Raw genomic sequence first — 24379 nt, 5'->3', positions numbered from 1 at the left:
ACATTGAAAAGGAATGATAGCAGAACCCTAAATGTCTTACGAAAAAGACGTCTCCTTTCTCTGTCTCCTCTTGAAAATCTCATTTTTTTTTCCTTCATATGGACCTCTTTTTGTTTTCAAAAAAAGAAAGCTTAATCACACCAGAATAGGATTGCAATCAAAGATTCTCCGCAACGATAGACTTCTCCCAATAATAAAACTCCTAATTTAGCTTGGATTTTGAATTTCTCCCCAAAATAAGCTTGATTCTCCTTGATTTCAAATTTGCATGGCTGAAGATTGTAATAAAGTAGACTTCAAATCCAATTAAAACTAAGCAAATACTAAGTCTAAAATAATAAATAAGCTCTATATAAAATAGAGTTATCATGCAACAAGTGATCCGGAAGAATTTAATGAACAACATATTCATGAGGAAGTTTTTACACCTACTTTGTCTTTCGCCCCAATTCTTGTGAAGCACAAGTTAGATAGGGCTCCAAATTCCAGGAGGAGGAGAAAGAGTAACACTTTTGATGTTTCTAGTACTTGCAAAGCCCCGCAAGAAATGATCAAAGTAAGGACGGGTCAATCAACAGTGACTTCATCACCTCACAGGCCTCATCATCGGTAGACCCCTACTCCATTGGAATAGTGGTTGGCATCTTAAATGGCATGTCTCACTTGGACCAGAATCTTTACAACAAAGCTGTGAACCAAGCATGCCTTAATGCTTCCTGGAGAGAGACTTTCAACATAACTCTACCCGAAAGGAGATATAGACTTCCCGAATCTCTTTAAGTAGATGTTGCGAAATATGCTATGGATTTGTATTTGGCTTAATTTCACTCTATGACTTATGTACTTGAGATACTGTAATTTTTCTTATGATGCAATTATCATGACGTTGTGGCTATTGTTGAACGTCATTGAATTCCTTAATTATCTGTTGTGTTTATGTTCTTCTTTCGTGTGATGGCATAGGTAATATGGAGGGGGATGGAAGGAGCGTGAATAATGGTCAGATAACATTAGTTTAATAAGTTCAAGAGGAGTTTGATGATTTTGATATTGATACGGTGATATCATGTTATGCATTGTTACAGTGGGTATGTCCATGCACACAAGAGAACCAATCAAGGGCAGCGTATTGTCGGGACCTTGATGACTTTGATACTGATATAGTGATAGCATAGTTGTGTATTGTTACAGTGGATATGTCCATGCACACAAGAGAACAATTAGGGACAACATATTGTCGGGAATCAAATGTGTAAGGGAGATTATTTATGGACAATCGGATAGAGTATATGAATCTTTTAGAAGGGAGTGACATGTCTTTCTCAACCTTTGTAGTTTGATGATATAAAGAGATTGGTTGGAAGGTAGCCAATATATTAAGGTAGACGAACAAGTTGCGATTTTCTTATCTATGATTTATCATAAGAAGGCCAATAGAGATTTATGTGAGAGATTCTAATGTTTGGGACAAACTATCAACAAATGCTTCACTAAAGTGTTAAATGTAGTTCTCAAATTGGCAAAAGAGGTTATCATACCACCTTCCTTTGATGTTGCCCCAAGGGAGATTCTTATGAATCCTTAACATGAACTTTATTTCAAGGTACGATTTTCATTCATTCCTTTACACCATCAATTTTAATTTGTTGATAATCTTGTATAATGCTAGTCTTTGATAAAATGATATGGTTGCATAGGCACTATTGATGACATCCATGTGCATGCTTCTGTACCTGTATCTAAGGAGATCCTATCTAGACGCAGGAAAGGAATTAGTACTCGAAATATGATGTGTGTTTATTCGTTTGATATGAAATTTACTTTTGTGTATGCTAGTTGGTAAGGATCCGCCAAGGATTGTTGAGTGCTCTTGGCAGCACTTGAGACTCCTCACTTGGAATTTCCTCACCACCACCAGGTATTTGCTTATTCTATAAGGAGTAATTTGTTTTTATGATACGCAGGATAGGTTCCAGTTTTTAAAAATTGCGAAACCAATTTTGATGGGTAGCTGGAAACTGAAATTTGGAACATGAATTTGTATTTTTCTTACTCTAAGTCTTCGCACGATTTTGCGATATTCCATGGCGTTTGATAATAAATTTGTAATCTATTAATATGAGCTTTCATTTTCAATATTTATATTACCAAGATTTTTACTTTATTGATGTCTCATATTCTTCGTTTCTCTAAATATGAGTTATGGCTAGTAGATTGTAGCAGTAAATGATGGTCATTAGAGGTGATAATTCACCGCAATTATTCAATTAAGTATATAGTGGAACTTGGGAACCAACCATGGAACCCCCGATAGGATAGGTTCTTCAGAACCAATCATGGAACCCCCGATAGGATAGGTTCTCTGTTTCAAGATATGTATGGTAGGTTTAAGGTTCCAAGTGAAACCTAAATCGACATTGAAACTGTTGGCCCTATGAACATGTAGTAGACATGTGCTATTTCTTCTAGGGCTTGGCTTCCCTAATTAAGCCTACCCAAATTTTACAAGTTCTCTTTAAAACAATTTGACATTTCTTAATCATAGTCGGGCTAGTCCCAACTCCAACCCGTCCTCGATCCGATAAAGACTGGACATTAAGAAAATTGATTTTCAAGTTAAAAAGGGTTCATATTCGAACACCCAATAAAATGTTAAAATGTTGACAAATTATAAGATTGGGTTTGTTTGGTTCAGTTTTGGGAAATGTCCTTGGAAAAATGCAAATATCTTTGGGTTAAAAGGGATTTTCGAAATGCAGTAGTGTTTGGCAAAGCAAATTTTAAAAACATAATGAAAAGTAACTTTGATGTAAATACCATTTAGTAAAAACTATAGTTTGTAAATGAATTTTACTTAATTTATTTAAACTTTTTTTGATTATATGTGCTGGCCAACCGCCGGTAGCTAGATCTAGCCTCTTGCCAACCGTCGGCGGCTAGATTTAGGCATCGGCCGCTCTCTCTCGGGGTTGCGCAACCCCAAGCTACCCGAACCTAGGCCTCCCTTGAGGTCGAGTGAGCCCAGGTGGCGTCGTTTGGGTTGCATAGCTTCAAGCTGCCTTGCCTAGGGTCGCGTGACCTTAGGCGTTGTGACCTAGGCCTCGCCTAAGGTCGGGTGACCTCAAGTGAGGTTGACGGCCACTCACGGAGCCTTCGCCTATGGTTGAGTCCTTTGTCGATAAAATTAGTGTTTTTGAGGACATTTTTGGAATTATGAAAGTTTAGCGAGGGAAAAATTAAAAGAAAAAAAATTATTGTTGTATTTCGGAAATGCAACTTTCCAAAGTACCGCCTCCGAAGTTACTTTGGGTTAAATAGGGGCCCCCTTGGGTTGATCTACTTTTTATTCAAAATATGTAAGTTGCACAACACTAATTCTAAATAGGGGCCCCCTTGGGTTGGCCCGTGAATAAATGGGCCTCTGTCAGTCAGTCTGCACAACTAGCCACCAGCGAGGGTTAGCTTGCTCCGTCAGTTTGGTGCTCTTGCTTCATCTTCTCTGCGACTCGCGAGCCCCGACTCCTGAAGGAGACCGAAGGCTTCCCTCTTTTTTTAGTTAATTGTCCGTTCTTCCGAGAAGATTTTCATTGACCCAACGGGACATCGCTGGCGAAATAACTCTTTGCAGTGTCGCTTCGGCTTTCCGCGAGTGAATCTGAGCAATCTCATAGCTGATATGGCGAAGCGCGAGCTCTCAAGCACCTTGAGGAATTTGAAGGTAACGACCCGAGGTCCGGCTCTCGAGCTTGAGGCTTATTCCGGAAACCCAGTCAGGGTTATGGCTGTGCGGTTGGCTTAACTAGTAAATGTCGATTCTTGTTGTTTATCGGGTTCCTTTCTTGGGCAGTTCATGCAAAGGGCGGCTGCGAGAGAGGAGAAGCCCAAGAAGGAGGGTGAAGCGAAAGCTAATGGAGATTTCCTTTCCTCTGCTTCAGTTCGTAAGAAATGGTACGTTTTGAGGAACTGTTTTGATGGATTATTAATAACGATTAGTGGGCGAATTCGCTTACTTGATTGGAGTCATCCATTCATTTGTTGGAATGTTTCTTATGCTTGTTTGCACTGCTTGACCATTTGTGTTGTTAAGAGTAGGATGTCGGACTTCAATTGTTCGAATGCCACTGGGAGGCGATTCCTTTGTGTTACACCAGTTTCCTAGATATGACAATTCTTTCAACTATATTCACTTAGATTCGATGGTTTTTTCTTTTCAATATCTTTACACGGGGTAATGGCATTGCGGCAAAACCTTAACCAAGATGCTAACTAGTGAAAAGATTTCTTTGATTATTTTTTCACAACGATCATCTCACCCTATTCATTCACAAGTTTTTACTCACGTTTTGGTGTTGAGAAGAATCATTCCTTCGATCAATGATTTTAATGTCAAATCATGTAAGCTAATTATTCGTGATTAAATTATGAATGCCGACACCTTTTGGTTGCTAGGAACCCCTCACTAGTCACCACTGAGTTATATGAACTTGAGATGCTCCCCACAATGGATTATGCTGACCGAAGAATTATATGAGATGAATGGGAATAGTTGAAGAAAATAGCAAGCTTAGCTAAACATTTGAGTCCATGCTTAAAAAGAACATCTAATGATAGGATAGAAAACAATAAAAGAATGAACCACAGCATTTTCTTACAGAATGACAATTGTCAAACCGGCCATGGCCCAAATGGGGCTGATCCCAGAAAATACCAAAAGCTACTGAACTTTCTTATGCGAAAGGAAATAAATGGTATAGTGGAATTGAAAAAGATGAACTTTTTACCAAACCCAACAGCATCAACATAGCACAACTTTAAAAGCCTATTTTGTATAGTAGTTTGATCAATTGCTTTTTATGCCTTCATTTTGGTTGAGTGATGCTTCTGCAAGGACAGCCGAGAAATTCATAAACCAAATGGACCTGCTTTTAAGAGGGGTTAATGTCTTACCTCGGCTGCAGATGCTTGGGTATTTTGTGCGGTATCTGTTAAGACTTTTGGTCACTGACTTATCCGAATATTTAATTCAACACTTCAGCGTTAAAATGAAGATGACTTCGACTAGATTGTAAGGAAGATCCCACAATCTGTGACTTTCATGGCTATAGGTAGACCTATAGCTATCAAGTCTACTAATTTGTGTGCATCAGGACAGCCTCAGACATATATGGTGTTTATCATGAAAATGTCTATCACAATTTGTCATAGTCTTTCAACATGCTATGATAATTTTTACTTGGTACAACAGGCATCTGAAAGGTTGCTAATGTAATTGTGTGGGTGCAATGTGACCTTTCTGTTTGATTCTGATCATCTCTCTAGGTTTAGGATTGTTCTAGAGAGTGACGCAAATAAGTTGTGAGATCGCATTAGGTCCATTGAGAACCTCTTCCTTGCTGTGATGATGAATTGTCTCCTTTGTTTACTTGCTTAATTGGTTCTGTTTCCTATACTTCGTGCAGCGTTGTCATAATGGAAGGTGATCCTCATCCTGGAGCAGTCATTGGACGAATGTCTTTCCAGTGTTTTAATCCTTCTATAGATGTAAGTAGTGAATCCTAGTAGCCTGATGATAACAGTTGTAGTTCTAGTCCTGGTTTCTCGTTCATGTCAAAGTGTCTTGTCCTTAGAAAATGAATGAAGAGGCGGTAAATCCTCGTCAGCCAGATGCTCCAGTGACATCTTCTGGTACTCAAAGTGAAGGATCTTCTTTCAGGTATGAAGATTGTGAGTAGATCTGGAAATTGTTAATCCTTTTATCTATGTTAGTTCTTCACGAAGTTGTCCTTTAAGGCATAATCTGAGAAGGGAGATTTGTTATTAAATAATAAACTGCTTATTAAAAAGTTTGATCTCCTCTGCTCCCTTTGTGCTACTCCCCACTATTAAAAAGCATAATAGTGCAGATTACGCTATCATGCAGACTTTAGTTTGAGAGAGCTGCTTATTAATTCTTGATTTGTCCCCTTCCCCCTTTTCTCTCTAGTTCTGATACTGATGGTTTTTATCTCATCAAGAAGTACTGGCATTGTGGACGACCAACAGCACTCCCAAGGCAGACTAATAAGGGGAATACTTGGGTTCGAATTTGTCTTTAAAGTTGGTTTGTTAGCAGGATGCAATTTTGGTGATGCTACTTGGTTCCGAGTTACAGAATTCTCGTGTGAGCCAGTGGGGAAATTGCTGTCTCAGAATCAAGAATAATGTTTGTGATTGAGAAGACCTTGTAGAATGTACATTGACATCCAATGTCTCTGCTAAATGCCACAGGGATAATCGGTCTGCAATGAATGGAGAAGAACCTGTTAGCTTTGATGAGCAGAATTCTGAAGGGAATGGAGACCTTAAAAGAAAGCAAACTGAAGTTGTAGCAGGGACTCCATATCCCAGCAAATTGCCAAGAACTATGCAAAGTGATACTCAACAGTCATCGCCTGCCGGCAGTCGAAGTTCTCGTAAGCAACCAAAACGGGAAAAGCTAGATTGGAATATTCTGAGACCATCGAAGGGTCAACTAGAAAAATAAGAATGTATGAAGTATTGACGGAGGATGCTCATTGATCTTGTTGTTCCACCGTCTCTGTTAGACATTTAATCGATAGAATTATAGTGCAGTTGATTGTTGTCATGGGAGCAAGCATTGTGTGGGTTGTTATGCCAAATCTCTAGTTCATTGAATTTCTTTGCCCAATTGCTCTGTACTTCCCTTATGGATTTCTGAATCAGGGAGAGAGAGAGAGAGAGAGAGAGAGAGAGAGAGAGAGAGGTCAATCAAATGCAGAGAATTAAGCATCTCTGCCTTTGGTCAAAGTATTTTAATTGTGGATATTGGCTAAACTATTGGAGCTTATTTGAGATGTGCTATTGACCTGACATTTGCTTTATGTACTATCTACCAGATTTTGGCTTAGTATGGACGAGCGAGAAGGCCTCGAAGGGTGTTCATGCGATTGCCTCTAACGAGGGCTATCCTATCTTCCTTTCCTTTCGTTATCCTGTCTAGGTGAGCTATTTCGTGAGGAGACTGCCAAAAGCGTCAAAGCAAAAAGAAACCCAGCCGGGAAAGATCTCCTGAATCATACGTTAGGAGAACAAAAGACCATGATAGTCTTGTCCTTAGCTTGAAACGAAAATGAAGAAGGTATTTACATTACATTTACCCAGAGGCCAAATATTCTGCAATAGGCTCAGCAGTAAGGAACTAGGATTTACATGGCATCAGTTCTAGCAGCAAAACACAATCTGTAAAAATAAAAATAAAAAATAGATACAAACATACTCCGAAAGCGCGCACAATCTCTAAGCGGGTACCCAGCACGACAGTGCATGGATAACTCTTCCTTTCCAACCCTGGAGCATGCAATATCCATCATGATCTATGATGAAATCCTTGTGGTACTGCGCCTTTACCGTTTTCTTCACTTTCCTGAATATCTCATCATCCAACGGAATCTGCCTAAAGCCTGCCCTCATATTTCTGACCTGCCATTGCTTGTACGTCTCGGGCCTCTCGACCCTGGCAAAACCTTCACATGCAACGGCATTCATTGCGTCCCTGGCAAACACCTCTTTCTCGAAGAGTATCCTCTGGGGATCCTCCTGAGGTAAATTCACATCAAACATATCGAACAGCGAAGAGAAATGAAACAGCGCTTCTCGGAACCTCGTGACGAAGAAAGGAGCATTATAGGAGCCGTTGACCACCCCATGGACGAATATATCCGGATTAATCCTTCTTATCAGATTCAAAACTGCATCCCTCGGACTGTTCATCGACACTGATTCGTCGGCCAGGTTCTTCAACCTGTACAAGCAGTTGACTACAGTCATCTCGTCTCCTTCAAGCTTCAGATCCGCTAATTCGATGGTTTCCCACTTTTTCGCAATCACATGGTACTCGAAGTCCACGTTGAATCTCTTGGCATACTTTTCCAACCGTCGCCCAGTTTCCTCGACCCTCTCCGAGGGCCTAAACCCAGGTTGCGGGAACTCAATACCCGTCATGCGGATCTTGGGAGGGCCACCTTGTCTTCTCGATATACGTTGAATGAGGCAGGGCCATTGGAAGCCATAGAGAATGCCAAAATCAATAATGTGAAGCCTTTGTGCTTCCTCAGCCCTTTTCAGGATTGTTCTGTTTGCAAAGAAATTCGACATCCTTTTAAAGGGGCACGCTTGGACATAGACCTGGTAGGCATTGAGGATTTCAGCAGCAGATGCGCCATTACCTATGAGCATCGAATAGGATGGCATCTCTGTGCCTATCAAACGCGCTTCAAGGCCATTGGCGAAATAATAGGCCAGCCTCTGGGTGCCATCACCAAAGGCAGAAGAATGCTGTCTGATTTGTTTGAGCAGTTCATGTGAACTTCGGTGATCATTGCTTGCCACTGATTGTGCACATTGAGTCAAAAGGGTCCACAAATCCACCATATCCCCTTCGCCTCCCTTTTTCCTCCTGCGTGCTGTTTTGCCACTGCCGTTGCTGCCACTGCTGATGCTGCTGCTGCTGCTGCCGCCGCTGCTGCTGCTGCCGCTGCTACTACTGGATCCTTTTGATGCTACATTCCGCTGCAACTCTTCATCTTCTCGCTTTTCTGGGTTATCGAAAAGAGGGCATAATTGGTCATCTCTTCCACTTTGACAAAGCAATACCTTGTCAAACAAAGCTGCTTGTTCATCAAACTCTTCTTCCACGAAAATCGCCGACTGTTTGTTGCTTCGTCCTCCTTGTTGGTACTCTCCATCTTCCCGTCCGTGACTTTTCTTTTCCCTGTCGGGAGAACACTGACTTCCCTCACCCTCTGACCCAGCATGATCAATTACTTCTTTTGGTTCCGGAAACATTGTCCGGTTACTCCCCACACCAAGAATATCCGTAGTCCTACTTAAAAGGAGCTCATTAGCTGCTTGTATTCCACTACATGAGTCAAGATAATCAACTACAGCAGCACGAGGGACATTGCAATTACCCTGCTCGCGTACTCCATTGAACTTGACATGGTTTGATACAATCGCACAGTTGTAACAACCATCAGAATTGCTATTGTCAGGGGAATAATGATCATATCCACTCGTGAAGATTTGATTAACGGAAGGGGATGAATGATCTGATGAAGGGGTATCCTTCTGGTAGAGGACATCACGCCAATTTTTTTCTTCGGCCTGGAGGGCGGCCAAGCAATCCTGCAACATGCAGTTTTTCTCCTCCAAGTCCTCCTCCATGAGGATCTCACTTATGAACTTGAGAAGCGAATTCGAGGTATCACTATCTTCTGGAGATTCCACCTCCAAGCTACCGGAAACCAGCGATGCATTGGAAATAGGGGTATTGGGTTCGGCATCATGATTGAACCCATTAATGATACGATTCGGGTGGATCGAAATCGATCCATGGTCAAACTTCAACCCACTCAAGGAACTACAATATTCTGTGAGAAGGGATTCCATAAAAACCTAACCCAGAAAAACCCAGAAGACAATTGCTTGCAAAAGATTGAGAAACAAAAGAAGGGCAACAAAAAGTGAATAGAAGGCCCCCTTCTTCTTCTTTTTTCCTTCTCTCTCTCTCTCTCTCTCTCTCTCTCTCTCTCTCTCTCTCTCCTTGCAATCAACAGTCCAAATTTTCGGGTGTCAGCTTTGCAAAATCTTGCCCTGAATGTTTGGTTAAACAAGGGAGAAACTCAGTATCCACACGGAAGCAAAAATAAGGTAATTGAATCCAAGTCAACAACGCCGCCAACAACACTGAGCCAAAGGGTAAAAGCAGAAAAATTCAAGCAACCCAAGTGATTCAGACATCACATAATACTGCCAACACGCTACACAAAACCCGCAGATTCAGATCATCCCCCCGAAAAAGAAGAAAATGGAGGAACAGGAACGAGAAACAGAGAAAAAAACAGAGAGAGAGAGAGAGAGAGAGAGAGAGATAGAGAGAGAGGAGTACCTCGAGAAAGCAAGAGAATATACGGTGCTGAAAGGACAAACTGTAATCTATTGACTAATGTGAAAGTTTGATTCTTGAGTTATATCCTCTCTCTCACATGGCAGCGGAACGGGAAAGACGATAACAACAGAGACCCGCCCCAAGTTGCACAGAAACTTCAAGGAAACATCTCCCAAACGAGACAAAGAAAGCCGCCACCTCTCGACCCTCACAGGTTACTCTTGGCGAGAATAATCCAGCCAGTGATCGGCGACGCTGATGTCTTGTGCAGATTATGAATAAAAGAATTGACTTTTTTGGCGACCGTGTTGAATTTTCACGATACCTGTTCTGTACGTGCGGCCAAGATGGAAAATGTTTCTTGCCGATCAAGATATTTGACCAATTATTGGGCGAGTGGGAACGCACCTTTGAGATGCTCTAGAAACTTGGGGTAAAGTAAAGGAGAGATTTTTACAGGTAGATATCCAAAGAATTATTAATTCCCCTGTTACTGCTCCATAATTACATCCCTTTTTTTTTTCACCCACTTGCTTACTCACATCTCAATTATGATTAATCTAATCTGAAACTTAATGAGCAAGATTGGATAAGCAAATCAGCAAATCCTGAGACATTTAGACCCAATTCAGAGAACTTTAAGATAGCGGGGGGCTCTGACCCAAAAAAGAAAGAAAGAAAGGATAGTGTGTGGGCCTATTCATGCTGACAAATTTCTGGGCAGATCCGTGATTTCCCCCTTTATTTAATTGGTTTCTGTTTGTGTCTTTTCTTTTGGTCTTTGGTGACCTATGAACATCTTCTTGGTTCTACCAGCACATGCACTCTCGGTCACACAAGATTTTCTTGATCTTCCCACCTTTTCTTCCTCACCTGAGATTAAAATATCAAGAAAGTGGTTCGTCTTTCAACCATCAACTAGGGTTTTAGTCTCATAATCTTGCCATACGACTGGTCTTTTTGGACCAGTCCAGTGCCTGCCATTTTCTTCTTTTGTTAAAGAGTAATCGGAAGCCGCCGGTGTCCGGTTACAAAGTTGCCATCTACGTTGTCGCAAAGAGCAAGCTATAGCTAATACCAACTATTGCTCTTTATTTTTTGGCTGGACAATTATTGCTCCTTATTGCTAATGTGAGAAATGGCTCAGTAGTTTCTGAGTTTGTCATAACGTGGAACAGCAACATCTTTTTGTAGCGTTTTCGCATAATTGATGAAGGCCAACCAGGATTCGAAAATGCCTCTTCCCTGATCTGCATTAGCTTTAACAGGAAAGGACATATTCCTGCCTTTTATTAAGGACAGATATATGTGCTATGCTCCATCATTCAATACTTTGACCCACATCGTTTCCCTGGTCAGTAATTTTACAGCCGTGGTTGTTGATTTTTTAGACATGTCGATAACTCCATGTTCGTAAATTCCATTATTTTATTAGCAACTGCCTAAACGTGTTAGTAAGGTAGGGATTTTGCAAAATTTGTCATCAAGTTGATCTCTAATATTGGTGTCAATTGAGTAGACCATCTGCATAAACAGATGCACCACATTTAAGCCATATTGGATGTGGAACCGTTGTGGTTACTAGTGTTTGTTTGATAATAGCCTCCAAAGAGGAAAATTTTCTGAAAGGATAATTTTTCCCAGTTCAGCGAATGGCCGCTATTTTGATGTCAAAAAGGTTTTTGTAAGTCAATAGACTAGTTGATATGACACCAAGTATTGTCCACCCATAGTCCAATGGTCCATGGGATAAGAAAGGCCAAAAGCTAGTCCCAGATGTTGGAAAGTCTCAGTTTTAGATAAGATTCATCCTTTCTGAAATGAATGTTCACTTGCAGTACATTTTATGCTTACTAAGTTGCCTCCATATATCATTGTTGATGTTTTGTCTGATGTTTAATGCCTATGGTTCTCAGAACCAGCGATAACCGGAGGGGGAAGTGGGGAAGAAATTGTACCTGCAGGACAAGATTGATGTTGTTGTACAGTCAGAAGGAAATTGCATGCTGCACACTGAACTGGATCTCAAGAAAGTCTTATCTGCACAAAATCTTGGAACTTGGAAACTGAAAAATATTCATTTTGGTTGAATGTCTCATACATAGTTTACCGAATGTGGCCCTCATTGTGATAGTTACTATGTCGTACTTATTCAGATGTTCTTGATACATGCAAAAAGCCTCGACTTACTTCTCGGATCTTACCAGTGCCGTACGTCAATTGTGACATGTCAATTGGAAATCCTGTTGGCCCTTATTAGAATTGGCAATTTTAAAGTGTCGTTTGCGGTGCATCCATATATCAGAAGTTGTTACAACCATCATACCTTCATTGCCATGGAGACTGCAAACTTCATAAATTTAGTCAATGAGAAACAGATCAGCACTTCAGAAAAAAATTCTGAAATGGCATTGATTCTTGCACAGGTATTCACTGACTGAATCTCATTTTTCTGTGTGGTGCTCTGGGTTGTGACACTGAAGGAACCTATCCTGTTACGGTCAAATTATGGATCGCAGCCTACATACACTGGAACTTGACTAGGTGCATCTAAGCATATGAAGTCACATTTCCCATTAGTTAATCAGATATAACGACAGACTATAGGTTGAAGCACCATTATCTAGCATCGGTACTTGGACTTGGTAAAGATGATTGCTTCTGAGTTTCTGCGAGAATGATGATTGGAAGCTTTTGCTCACTTAAGGATGGACAAGGACATGAGGTAATTGGACTCAAAGGCAGCTGTGAAATGTGTTTTTCTTGAAACCCGAACAAGTGGAAAGACACATTGAACTGGTAAAAGGCTCACTCAAGTTACAAGAATCGGTGGAAATGATATAAACATGGAGGAGATCAAGTAATGATTCCGAGAGTTCCAACATTCCATTTATTCATAGAAGTAAAGCAACATTCCGCATCAAACTTCTTTAGCCCAACCCACAAGCAAGAAGGTTCTATGCCTCTGCAAGATCTGAACTTATGGAGTTGGCACTGCATACATGTATAACAGGAACTTATGAAGTTGTCTTCCACACAAGAACCCCTACTTTTTTATTGACATCCTCCTTCTAAATCAGTTTTATCTATCATAAATCTGCCTAAAACTGCATTGGGCTGAGATCCTTCTCCTGTGGCATCTTCTGTTGAGATGATTTACAGCATTTATACTTTATCTATAAACAACTTGCCTATATTGTGTTGGCTTCTTCTTATGATCTGCAAGGAAGAATCATATCCAAAGAGAAGCTAACTAGCTAATACTCGGATATTTGAAGCAAGCATATATATAGATAAGATGGGAAAATTAGAAGCACCTCAGTGTCTCTCGCACATGATTATCACCAGGCAATGCAGGAAGAATATATCTCATCGTGGCTTAATATAGTAGAAACTATGCTTTCAAAATAAACTATGCTGATAACCAACAGGCGCAGCCGGAAATTATCCGGCCCCTCCAACCGAGCAGCACCCAGTTGTTTTCTTCATCAAGCATGAAATCCTTGTGATAATCTGCACTCAACTTAGCCCTAGCCTTCTTTATGAATTCTTGATCCAGAGGAAGCTGCTCGAAACCAACCCTGGTAAGACGAACTTGCCACTGCTTATATGTTTCCGGCCTCTCCACCCTCTCCATACCTTCACATGCCACAATATTCATAATCCCTCGCCCGAGGAAATCTCTCTCCAGGACCAACCTCTGCGCATTATCACGAGCTATGGTACTGTCAAATATATCAAAAGTTGTAGAGAGGTGAAAAAGAGCCTCCCGGAATCTTGTTGCGAAAAAGGGCGAGTTGTACGATCCGTTTTTTATACCATGAATAAAGACATGAGGTTTCATGCTCCTGATGAGGTTTAAGACCATATCTCGCTGACAGTTCACCTCCACTGTCTCGTCATAGAGATACTCAAATCGAGCAAGACAATTCACGGCAACAAACTCGTCGCTTCGAATCTTGAGATCTGCAACTTGGATACATTCCCAGCTTGCTGATGCTATCGCTTGGAATTCGAAAGGCACATTAAAGCGCTCACAGTACTTGGCCAAACGGCAACCTGTTTCCTCAATTCTTTCGGCGGGACGAAATCCAGGTTGTGGAAACTCTATTCCTGTGATTCGCAGCTTTGGAACCCCTCCGGTTCTGTTCGAGAGCTCTTGGATAAGGATTGGCCATTGATAACCAAAATTAATACCGAAGTCAATAATATGAAGCACTTTTTCTGTATCTGCTGCTTTCAAAATCACGTAGTTTGAGAAGAGGATTTGGAATTTCGAGCTTGGACAGGCTGAATAATGAAGTTGGTATGCTTTCACCTTATCAGCTACCGATCTCTTCTGGATAACTGAATAATAAAAAGCTTGACTTCTACCGGCACTGCCGGCAAGGCGTGCTTCCAGCCCATTGGCAAAGTAATGGGCTGCCCTTCGAGAACCATCGCTGGAGGGAGATGAATCTTGTCTGATTTGCTTTAGCAGTCCACGAGCGGTCTTGAAGTCATTAGCAGAGACAGCTTGTGCACAAAGAATCAGAAGACTCCTCAAATCCGATGTGCTCTCGTTTCCCTTATTTTTACTATGAAACCCAATACCATTAGGATCATGAAGATCCTTGATTCCACTTAACCCAATAACATTAGGATCATGAAGATCCTTGATTCCACTTAACTTCTTTGATTTGCACTTCAATGATAGAAGCCCCCCATTTTTGTTGCTGAGCAACAACTTTTCAATCAGATCTGAAAGCTCAGAGTCTTCGTTGTACAAAGCCAATTGCTTGTTGGCCCGCCCTTCTTCGATCCTGGCATAATGCCTTTCATGATTCTTTCTCCCCCTTGACCCATTCTCTGACTGATTACAACCATCGATGCTGGTTTCTGCTCTCTTCCTGATGGTTGCAGCCAATCCATCTTTCTCCTGATTGATAGACATGTGAATGCTACTAGGGATGAACTTCTTGGCCTCCTCTAACCCTTTATTATATTGCAGGATAGACTCATTGTTGTTGAACAATTGCCTAATTAGTAGCTCACTCGGAACAGAGTAACTAAACTTATAACCGTACTTAGGCAATCTGTTTACAGAATTGATGGAGGACTGAAATGTGCGATCCACGTTCGAATACAAGACCATGTCACCCAGACTTTTGGCATGAATGGAAGCGTTATCATTTCCTTCTGGACCATCATGTGAATTTGGATCCAGAGAAGGGCAAGAGTTGGAGCCGGTGCTGATAGTGCCATTACTGCCATGATCGCCGCTGCTTCCACCATAACTCCAACTTGAGCTGTTGATGACCTGATTGGTATCAACCCGCTCGGTTTGCTTGGGGGAATCTGGGTATTTCTTGCCAAGTGCATCATACAAGGACTTCTCTGTGTGTCGTAGAGCCATGATGTTGGGAACGACCCAGGGTTGCTCCTCCATGTTCTCTTCCATAAGCATCTGATTTATGTATTTCAGAACAGGATCCTTTGAGTTGCTGTGATCTGAGAGGGAAAGAGACTCCCCCTCTTTATTTGGGCTTTCACCGGAGCTAGTCGAATGGCGAAGCATCCCCACAGCGGGTCTTGTATCTGCCGATGGAAGATTCAGGTCTCCATCAAGGTTAATGGGAACAGATGGTGCACAAGATATGGGTTCGGGTTGGTGCAGGAGAGAGGTCATTTCTGCAGAGTCGGAAATAACAGGAGGTTCAATGACTTTGACTGCATTACAGATATTCCGGGAATGATATGAAATGGCTGGATGAGTGAGGCTATCGTCCTCGAAACCGCGAACAGGGGAAGAGAATTCAGGGAAGTTGGACTCCATTATGATCACCGTCTCAGGATCCTATAAAAGCTCACCGCCTCAAACAGAGTGTCTGATGCAGAGAGTATCGTGCAACTGCTCGTCAGAAGCCTGGCTTCGAACTATAAACATCATGTAAGACTATATGATCTACACGTAATTCACCTTTTTTTTTTTTTCTAGAAAATCGAATTCCCCGAGAGTCTAAGATGATTCTAATCTGTTGGAGATTCCCAGGACGCGCAAACGGAAAACAGAGGAATCATCTTATGGTATCCAGTTCAAAAAGTATGAACAGAGTGAGAGACACGTAAATTTGAATCATTCATGCGAATGTAATCTTAGCTTCTCTAGACGTCGAAAATGAAGCAAAGAACCAGTGAAAGGAAACGTAGAACTACGGGAACAAGTTGATCGAAAGAGTAATCAAAAGCTGCATCATCCACAATAACAAACGGATGAAAACTGAAAGTAGCGTACCGAAAGAAGAAATGTGGAGCTCTCAGGAGGATCGAATTGAACAGAAGCTCACGAGTTGCAAACGGCCCTGCGCTTCGAGTGGTTCTTCTTTTATGGATACAGAATAAGAAGACATCTTTTCACCTCCTTTTGATGGTAAAACACATTTACTACAGTACTTATATTATGTTCTTGGTCAGAGCAACGTTGTTTGACTTTCATGTCCCCAGCAATGGTGCGAAGGCAGAAAATCATTGAGATAGTGCAATTGCAAAGCCTGTGGACCAGGCCAGAGTTCTGACATCATAAGGGACCCTTGGAGTCATTATTAAATGTCTAATATTATCCTCCACGGGGAACAATTTGTTGAAAGGATGGCGTTTCCTGATACAGTGAACGGCTGCTATGGTTGAGAATGAGGTTTCCAAAAGTCAAAGAGACCAATCCGACTAAGTTTGAATGGCACGTGAGACTAAGGGCCTGTCTGTGTTTGGCAACGACCGGAATAGAAAAACATGAGAAAATATTTGGTATGGTAAATAATTCTAATTTTTAAATTCTTAAATTCTATTCTTATGAACAGATTTGGAGAAGAAACAAGAATTATAAAAAAGTTAATTTTTTGTTCCAGAATCACTTTTGAGAAACAAGATCCCTCACTTTGTTTCAGCCGTTGCCTAGAAAAAAAAGGAAAAGAAAAGAAAAATAAAAAATACTTTTTAAAAACATTTTACAAATAATTTCTTTTTATTAAAAATAAAAAATAATTTAAAAATTCAAAAATAAATTTAACTGTATTGCATGAAAGTGTTTAGTAATATCATTTTCCTTTACAAATTATTAAAAAAAATGAATATTTCATAATTTGGCTGAATTTGAAAGTGTTTAAGTAATACATGCCGAGTCGGGTATGAGTTACTAGTTTTGTATTGCATGAAAATAGGTCAAAATGGATAAATGAATCAATATGAAGATTCAGAATAATTAGGAATAGAAAATTCTATTCAAGCTTTTTATATCTTGATTTTTATTTAACCTATAAAAAGATATAATAGTCGGTGAATTGATGTTCCTACTCTTAGCCCTAACTAAGATCTATTCATAGTTGGTCGGTCCCCTATGGTACGGCTTCTCGCTTTTCATTAACGTGTCTCCTCTTGGACCATATTCGACCCGATCCAAACCAGACCCGACACACTTATGTGACGCCTCTAGTTCCATGTTAATTCGTGGCAAAAATTTAAGCACAAATTGTCTTTTGAGCTTATGTTCTTTCTTGAGGATTACATATGTTTTCATGCTCCAGGGAACAAATAGACTGATTTGTATTCATTTTATTATTGATATTATTAGGTTGGCTTCCATCAAGCTTCACAGACATCGTAGTAAGGCAATATAATCTGCACGGCCATATCCTGTAGGTGCAGAGTTCACAGTTGAATCCTCACACATTGTGTCTTAGAAATTGATTAAAAAAGTGTGAAATGATTAATTGAACTACCAAAACTTTCCAGAAAAAGGCCAAAAATTGGAATGAAGTCCTCTGGTAGCAGGCTGAAGTTGTCCTCCGAAAATAAGCCCAATCAGTTCAAGGGAACGCAAAAATCAATTTTTGCAGGTTTTTGAAAACCTGAAAAAAGATCGATGATAATTCTGGGGAGAGGTACATCACAAGTGCAACAAGCTATGTATGACACTCATTTTAGTGTCAAAAGTTTCAAAATGATCACTTAAGTCCTATTTAAAAAAAAAAAAAACGTTCACTTAAGTACCAACTCCGATATGCTTGTTGGAAATCCTACATGGCCTTTTGGATACTCATATTTAAGCCGACGTGGCTCGCTGGAAGTACATGTGGACTTAAATTTTAAAATTATCTATTTTAAAAAAAATTAAATTAAATTGAAGAGAAATAATATGAAAACTAAAATTGGTAGGGGGGCTTGTTAAGCCGACAAAGGATGGCGAGGGTGGGCGATTGCCTGCGGGGGGTCGCCGATCCTCGACCAGTGGCCAATGACCCTTGCCAACACAGGTGAGAGGCCTTGACAAGCCATGACGAGGCTCGACCTCGCAAATTTGGGCGAGGATGAAGCCTCGCAGTGGCTGGGCAAGGTTGGGGTTTAGACTAGTCGGGGCCGGCTCGGACGCTCGCTGAGGGCTCGTGGGAGCGCTGCAAATCGGATCCGCAATCGACTTGGACTCACAAGGGACTCCAGGAATCTTCAAAGGGAATCCCCCCTTGACAACATACGGGCAGCCTTTTTTGGCCTCTTCTCCAATGTGGTGAATGAGATTTATTCGCACTGCTTCTCAAAGGAACGAAGAAAGATGAAGAGGTGTATTATTTGCGTTCTTGCCGACCAAGGTTTTTTGAAAAAAAAAAGACAGCATCTTCTACAAGTCCCTCTCTAACAAAGCGGACGATGGCCACCTTCGAAGCCCCAATTTTCCTCTTCGTCTTCCTTCACTTCGCTCTTGCCATCCTAAATCCACAATCCTCACCCTAAATAGCCCCAAAACCTCGCCCCTAAAATCCCGTACCTCAATTTGTATAGAAGGTAGACTCTAATCTCGAACCAAGTCGGAGGAGACCTCACCTAGTAGTCGGGGGTTTCCGGCCACTAGCCGGGGCTTGGTGACCCCCGCTGGCCATCCCCCATCCTCGCCACCTGAACAAGCCTTTTTATTTTTATTTTTTTTAGCTTAGAAATCTACGTGGACTTCCACGTTGCCAGAGTTTTATAAAAAGTTATGCCACGTTAGATAAAATTTTTAATTATAAAGGCCAAGTAATGGATTTGACATGATTTTCTCGAATTTGGCACTTAAGTGATCGTTTTGAAACTTTTAGTACTAAAGTGAATGTCGCGCACAATTTATGGCACTTGTAGTGTACTTATCCCATTATTCGATTTCTTTTGAAAGAACTTTACTTTCACGGTGGCCCATGAATAGAAGTACTTTGGCCTTCACAAATGAGACAATTATAGACCAATGGCGAGGTAGAAACGATCTCAAATGAGAAGATTAAAAAAAAAAAAAACGCAGAAGAAAAAAATGCACTGAATTCTTGGATAGGCCGATGTAACCCTAAGTTATTTATTTATAATAAAGTCTAGAGGTCAAAATCACAATATCACCCTTGTTGCCGCCTTACATAAAATAATAAAGGAAATGCACAAATATGCCCCCATCAATCAAATATTCTCAACAGTTTATTCGATAACAAGAGCCAACATTAGTTCAAATTTCAAAGCTCCATCATCTTTGAAGTTTTTTGGGGACCAATTGCAGTTGATCTAAAAGCTTGAGCTTGTAAATGACATCTCGATACTACAATCTTGAAAATTGGAAGAGATGATTGGTTATACTAAGTAAATGTGAGGGTAACCCTGTAATAGTTTGCGTAGTTCGGTTTTGTTTTGGGGGGGGGCGGCTATATAAAGGAACTGCAAAGGTATGTCGAACCAAAGAGAATTTCACAGCAAATACAAACAAACGTTAACTAATACCAATTATTGCTCTCTGTGTTGGCCAGACAATTATTGCTCCTCAGTGCTGAAGTGAGAAATGGCTCAGAAGCATCTGAACTTGTCACAACGTGGAATGGCAGGATCCTTTTTGTATCATTTTTGCATAATTGATGGAGGGCCAACTAGGTTAGAAAATGCCTCTTCCCTAATCTGCTTTTGCTTGAACAGGAAATGGCATATTCCTGCTTTTTATTAGGGAAAGACATTAACTATATGCTTTGTCCCGGATCATTTCCGGTCATCATAATTTTTTTCAGACGTGAATAATTTCATGTTAGCAATTCCATTAGTTTGTCAGTAAGTACCTAAGCATGTTAGTAAAGTAGGGATTTGCAAAATGCTGGCAAGTTGATCACCGATGGTGGTGTCAAGTGAGGAGACCATCCCCATAAACAGTTGCACCACATTTGGACCACATCAGTCTGGAACCGTTGTGATTATTAATGCTTGCTTGGTAATAGCCTCCAAAGAGGAAAAGTTCCCGAAGGATAATATTTCAGGTTCAGTCAATGGTTGCTATTTCGACGTGAAAAAGGTTTTCGTAAGTCAAGAGTAGTTGATATGGCAGCATAAATTATAAGGTGATATTTGAACGGTCCATGGGACTAAGAAAAGGCCAAAAGCTAGTCCCGGATGTTGGAAAGTCTTAATGAACGTTAACTTGCACTATATTTTATGCGAATGGTGTACTAGGAAAGAGACAAGAAACAACTCCACTGGTTCAGAGAAGAAAAGCAAGAATTGCGTCATACTTCTTTGGCGGCTTAAGTACACCTCAAGTGTCATAAGTTGTGTACGGCGCTCACTTTAGTTCCAAAACTTTCAAATCGATCACTTTAGTGCTAAGTTTTTGTAACTTCGATCACTTCAGTGCCAAAACTTTTAAAACGATCACTTAAGTACCAACTTTTTTTAAAAACGATCATTTAAGTGCCAATGTTTTTAAAAAACGATCACTTTAGTGTCAAATTTACCGAGCCACGTCATCTCAAATATTAATAAAAAATACCACGTGTCAAATTTTCGGCAAGCCACGTTAGCTCTGGCACTAAAGTGATCGTTTTTAAAAGAAGTTGATACTTAAGTGATTGAAGTTACAAAAACTTAGCACTAAAGTGATCGATTTGAAAGTTTTGGCACTAAAGTGAGCGCCGTACACAACTTATGACACTTGAGGTGTACTTAAGCCCTTCTTTGGCCAAAACCCCAAGCAAGAAGCAGAGGTGCTATAACTCTGCAAGATGTCTTCAAAGCAACAACTCCAACTCTTTGATTGGTATCCTCCTGCTAAATCAGTCCTATCTATCCTAGTTTTGCCCAAATGGCATTCGCCTAAGATCCTTCTTCCGTAACATCTTCTGTTGGGATGGTTTCGAGCAATTATACTAGACCTTCGAAACATTTGAAATTTTGTGTAATGATCCGCAAGTAAGAATCAAATACTTATCCAAACAGAAGCAAACTGGCTCATACATGGGTACGTAAGGCAAGCATAGATAGATAATACAGGAAATTAAGCAGAACCTCAGCATATCACGCACATAATCTTACCTGGCAATTCAGGAAGAATCTCTCTCATCGTCTGTTATTATGATAAGAGAACATGGTTTGGGAATAAACTATGCTGAAACCCAACCGGTGCATCCCGAAATTATCCGGCCCCTCCAACCAAGCAGCATCCAGTTGGTTTCTTCATGAAGCGCGAAATCCTTGTGGTACTCTCCACTTAACTTAGCCCTAGCCTTCTTTATGAGCTCCCGATCCAGAGGAAGCTGCTGGAAACCAACCCCGGTAAGACGAACTCGCCACTGCTTATACGTTTCGGGCCTCTCAACCCTTTCGAAACCTTCACATGCCACAACATTCATAATCTCTCGCCCAACGAAATCTCTCTCCCGAACCAACCTCTGCGCATTGTCACGATCTAAGGTAGTATCAAGCATATCATACATAGTAGAGAGGTGAAAAAGAGCCTCGCGGAATCTTGTTGTGAAAAATGGTGCATTGTAGGATCCACTTCTTATACCATGAATAAAGACATGAGGTTTCATACTCCCGATGAGGCTTAAGACCATATCTCGCCGACAATTCACCTCAACAGTCTCATCATATAGATACTCGAATCGAGAAAGGCAATTCACAGCAACCACCTCTCCGCTTCGAATCTTGAGATCTGCCACTCTGATACATTCCCAGCTCGCTGATGCTACCGCTTGGAATTCGAAAGGTACATGAAAGCGCTCACAATACTTGGCCAAACGGCGACCTGTTCCCTCAATTCTTTCGGCTGGACGAAATCCAGATTGTGGAAGCTCTATTCCCGTGATTCGTAGCTTAGTAACCCCTCGGGTTCTCTTTGAGAGCTCTTGGATAAGGATTGGCCATTGGAAACCAAAATTAATACCAAAGTCTATGATATGGAGCACTTCGCATTGTTTCGCTGATTTCAACATCATGTAGTTTGAGAAGAGGATTTGGAATTTCGTGAATGGACAGGCCGAATAATAAAGTTGGTATGCTCTCACCTTATCGGCTAGCGATCTCTTCTCGATAACCGAATGGTGAAAAGCTTGACTTCTACCAATATTGGCAGCAAGGCGTGCTTCCAGCCCATTTGCAAAGTAATGGGCTATCCTTTGAGGACCATCACCGGTGGGGGATGAATCTTGTCTAATTTGCCGTAGCAATTCACGAGCGATCTTGAAGTCATTAGTAGAGACAGCTTGGGCACAGAGAATCAGAAGCCTCCTCAAGTCCGATGTGCTCTCGTTTCCCCTCTCCTTACTATGATCCCCAGTACCATTAGGACCATGAAGATCCTTGGTTTCACTTAACTTCTCAGATTTGCATTCTAATGATAGAAACCCCCCATTCTTGTTCCCGAGCAACAACTTTTCAAGCAAGTCTCGAAAGCTCGAGTCTTCGTTGTCCGAAGCCAATTGCTTGTTGGCCCGGCCTTCTTCCAACCGGGCATAATACCTTTCATGATTCTTTCTCCCCCTTGACCCATTCTCCGACCGATTGCTGCCATTAATGTCGATTTTTTTCGTTCTCTCCGATGGTTGGAGCCAATTCATTTTTCTTCTGATTGATAGTTATTTGGAAGCTACAAGGGAGGATCCTCCTGGCCTCCTCTAACCCCCTATTAAATTGCAGGACGGACTCTTTGTTGTTGAACATATTCCCAACCAGTAGCTCCCTTGGCACCGAGTGACCAAACTTTTCCCAAGACTTAGATAAGTTGTTTACAGAATTGATGGAGGACTGAAATGTGCGATCCACGTTCGAATGCAAGACCAAGTCAGCTGGACTTTTGGCATGAATGGAAGCATAATCATTTCCTTCCGGACCATCATGTGAATTTGGATCCAGAGAATGGCAAGAGTTGGAGCCTCTGCTGATAGTGCCCGCACTGCCATGATCACCGCTACTTCCACAAGAACTCCAACTTGTGCGGTTGACGACCTGATTGGTACTAACCCATTCGGTTTGCTTGGGGGAATTTGGGTATTTCTTGCCAAGTGCATCATACAAGGGCTTCTCTGTGTGTCGTAGAGCCATGATGTTGGGAACGACCCGGGGTTGCTCCTCCATATTCTCTTCCATAAGCATCTGGTTTATGTATTTCAGAACGGGATCCTTTGAGTTGTTGTGATCTAACAGGGAAAGAGACTCCCCCCTTTATTTGGGCTTTCACTTGGAGCTAGTCGAATGGCGAAGCATCCCTACAAAGGGTCTTGTATCCGTTGATGGAAGATTCGGGTCCCCATTGAGGTCAACGGAAGCAGATGGTACATAATATATGGGTTTGGGATGGTGCAGGGGAGAGGCCATTTCTACAGAGTTGGAAATAACATGAGGTTCATTGATTTTGACTGCATTATAGAGATTTCGGGAATGATATGAAATGGCTGGATGAGTGAGGCTATCGTCCTCGAAACCGCCAACGGGGGAAGAGAATTTAGGGAAGTTGGACTCCATTGTGATCACCGTCTCAAAATCCTACAAAAGCTCACCGCCTCAAACGAGTGTCTGATGTGAAGTATCAAGCAACCGCTTGTCAGAAGCCTAGCTTTGAACTTTAACCGTAATCTAAGACTATTTAATCTACATATAATTCACTTATTTTATAGACAATCGAATCCCCTAAGAATCTAAGATGTTCGGGTCTATTACTACGGATATTTGGAGAAGCATAAACGAAAAGCAAAGGAATCATCTTATGGCTTCCGGATCAACCAGAATGAACAGAGTGAGAGACACGTAAAGTTGAGTCCTTAACGTGAACATAATCTAGTTTCTCTAGACGTTTGAAAGCAAAGAAAAGAATCAGTGGAAGGAAACGTAGAACCACTAGAACAAATTGTTCGGAAGAGTAATCAAAAGCTGCAAACACAATAACAAAACAGATGTATTAGACTAAATATTAAAGTGGGGTCCACAGGAGATACGGTGTGCGCCCATGCGGGCAACCACACCCCGGTGAGCGATTATTTGCTCAAACGTGAAGAATCACGTTGGTTGGTTTTACGTCAATAACTGACGTGCTCTCCTTCGTTCTCTCCCCGTTACTTCATTCTGTCACTTCAAGAAAATAGAAAACGCAAAACGCTCCTCCCATCGTCGATTGTCGTTTGACAGAGA

At 41.2% G+C, this 24379-nt stretch overlaps 3 protein-coding genes, 1 long non-coding RNA gene and 1 pseudogene across 9 annotated transcripts; 1 reads left to right on the top strand and 4 right to left on the bottom strand.

Annotated features, from left to right (window-relative positions):
• The first annotated feature begins 3454 nt into the window (after positions 1–3454).
• On the top strand, positions 3455–6870 carry LOC115746066. 2 transcript variants are annotated; one of them, XM_030681787.2, is made up of 5 exons: positions 3455–3718; positions 3848–3948; positions 5460–5541; positions 5628–5713; positions 6268–6870. In XM_030681787.2, the coding sequence occupies exons 1-5, from the start codon at positions 3677–3679 to the stop codon at positions 6521–6523; spliced, it is 567 nt and encodes a 188-aa protein (XP_030537647.1). In that variant the 5' UTR covers positions 3455–3676; the 3' UTR covers positions 6524–6870. The 2 variants fall into 2 exon arrangements, with proteins under 2 accessions (XP_030537647.1, XP_048136247.1); XM_048280290.1 differs by having other exon boundaries at positions 5984–6507.
• Positions 6871–7080: 210 nt separating this feature from the next.
• LOC115745931 (scarecrow-like protein 30) lies at positions 7081–9570 on the bottom strand. Of its 5 annotated transcripts, none has more exons than XM_048280288.1 (2): positions 8518–9570; positions 7081–8481 (listed from the first exon to the last, which is right to left on the bottom strand). In XM_048280288.1, exons 1-2 carry the CDS (start codon positions 9445–9447, stop codon positions 7297–7299), a joined length of 2115 nt encoding a protein of 704 aa, XP_048136245.1. In that variant the 5' UTR covers positions 9448–9570; the 3' UTR covers positions 7081–7296. The 5 variants fall into 5 exon arrangements, with proteins under 5 accessions (XP_048136245.1, XP_048136246.1, XP_030537423.1 ...); XM_048280289.1 differs by having other exon boundaries at positions 7081–8486; positions 8523–9570; XM_030681563.2 differs by having other exon boundaries at positions 7081–8487; positions 8530–9570.
• A 20-nt stretch (positions 9571–9590) lies between these two features.
• LOC125315425 lies at positions 9591–10349 on the bottom strand. Its single transcript, XR_007198678.1, has 2 exons — positions 9947–10349; positions 9591–9651 (listed from the first exon to the last, which is right to left on the bottom strand). It is a non-coding gene; the product is annotated as an uncharacterized LOC125315425 (long non-coding RNA).
• Positions 10350–12835: 2486 nt separating this feature from the next.
• LOC115746076 (scarecrow-like protein 34) lies at positions 12836–18256 on the bottom strand. Its single transcript, XM_030681799.2, has 3 exons — positions 18182–18256; positions 13264–15782; positions 12836–13165 (listed from the first exon to the last, which is right to left on the bottom strand). Exons 1-2 carry the CDS (start codon positions 18254–18256, stop codon positions 13359–13361), a joined length of 2499 nt encoding a protein of 832 aa, XP_030537659.2. The 3' UTR covers positions 12836–13165; positions 13264–13358.
• A 2788-nt stretch (positions 18257–21044) lies between these two features.
• On the bottom strand, positions 21045–23382 carry LOC115745907 (annotated as a pseudogene).
• Between the last annotated feature and the right edge of the window lie 997 nt (positions 23383–24379).

The sequence above is a fragment of the Rhodamnia argentea genome, chromosome 6 (assembly GCF_020921035.1).
Source record: "Rhodamnia argentea isolate NSW1041297 chromosome 6, ASM2092103v1, whole genome shotgun sequence".
NCBI lineage: Eukaryota > Viridiplantae > Streptophyta > Magnoliopsida > Myrtales > Myrtaceae > Rhodamnia > Rhodamnia argentea.
This window is presented reverse-complemented; position numbering and strand designations above follow the sequence as displayed.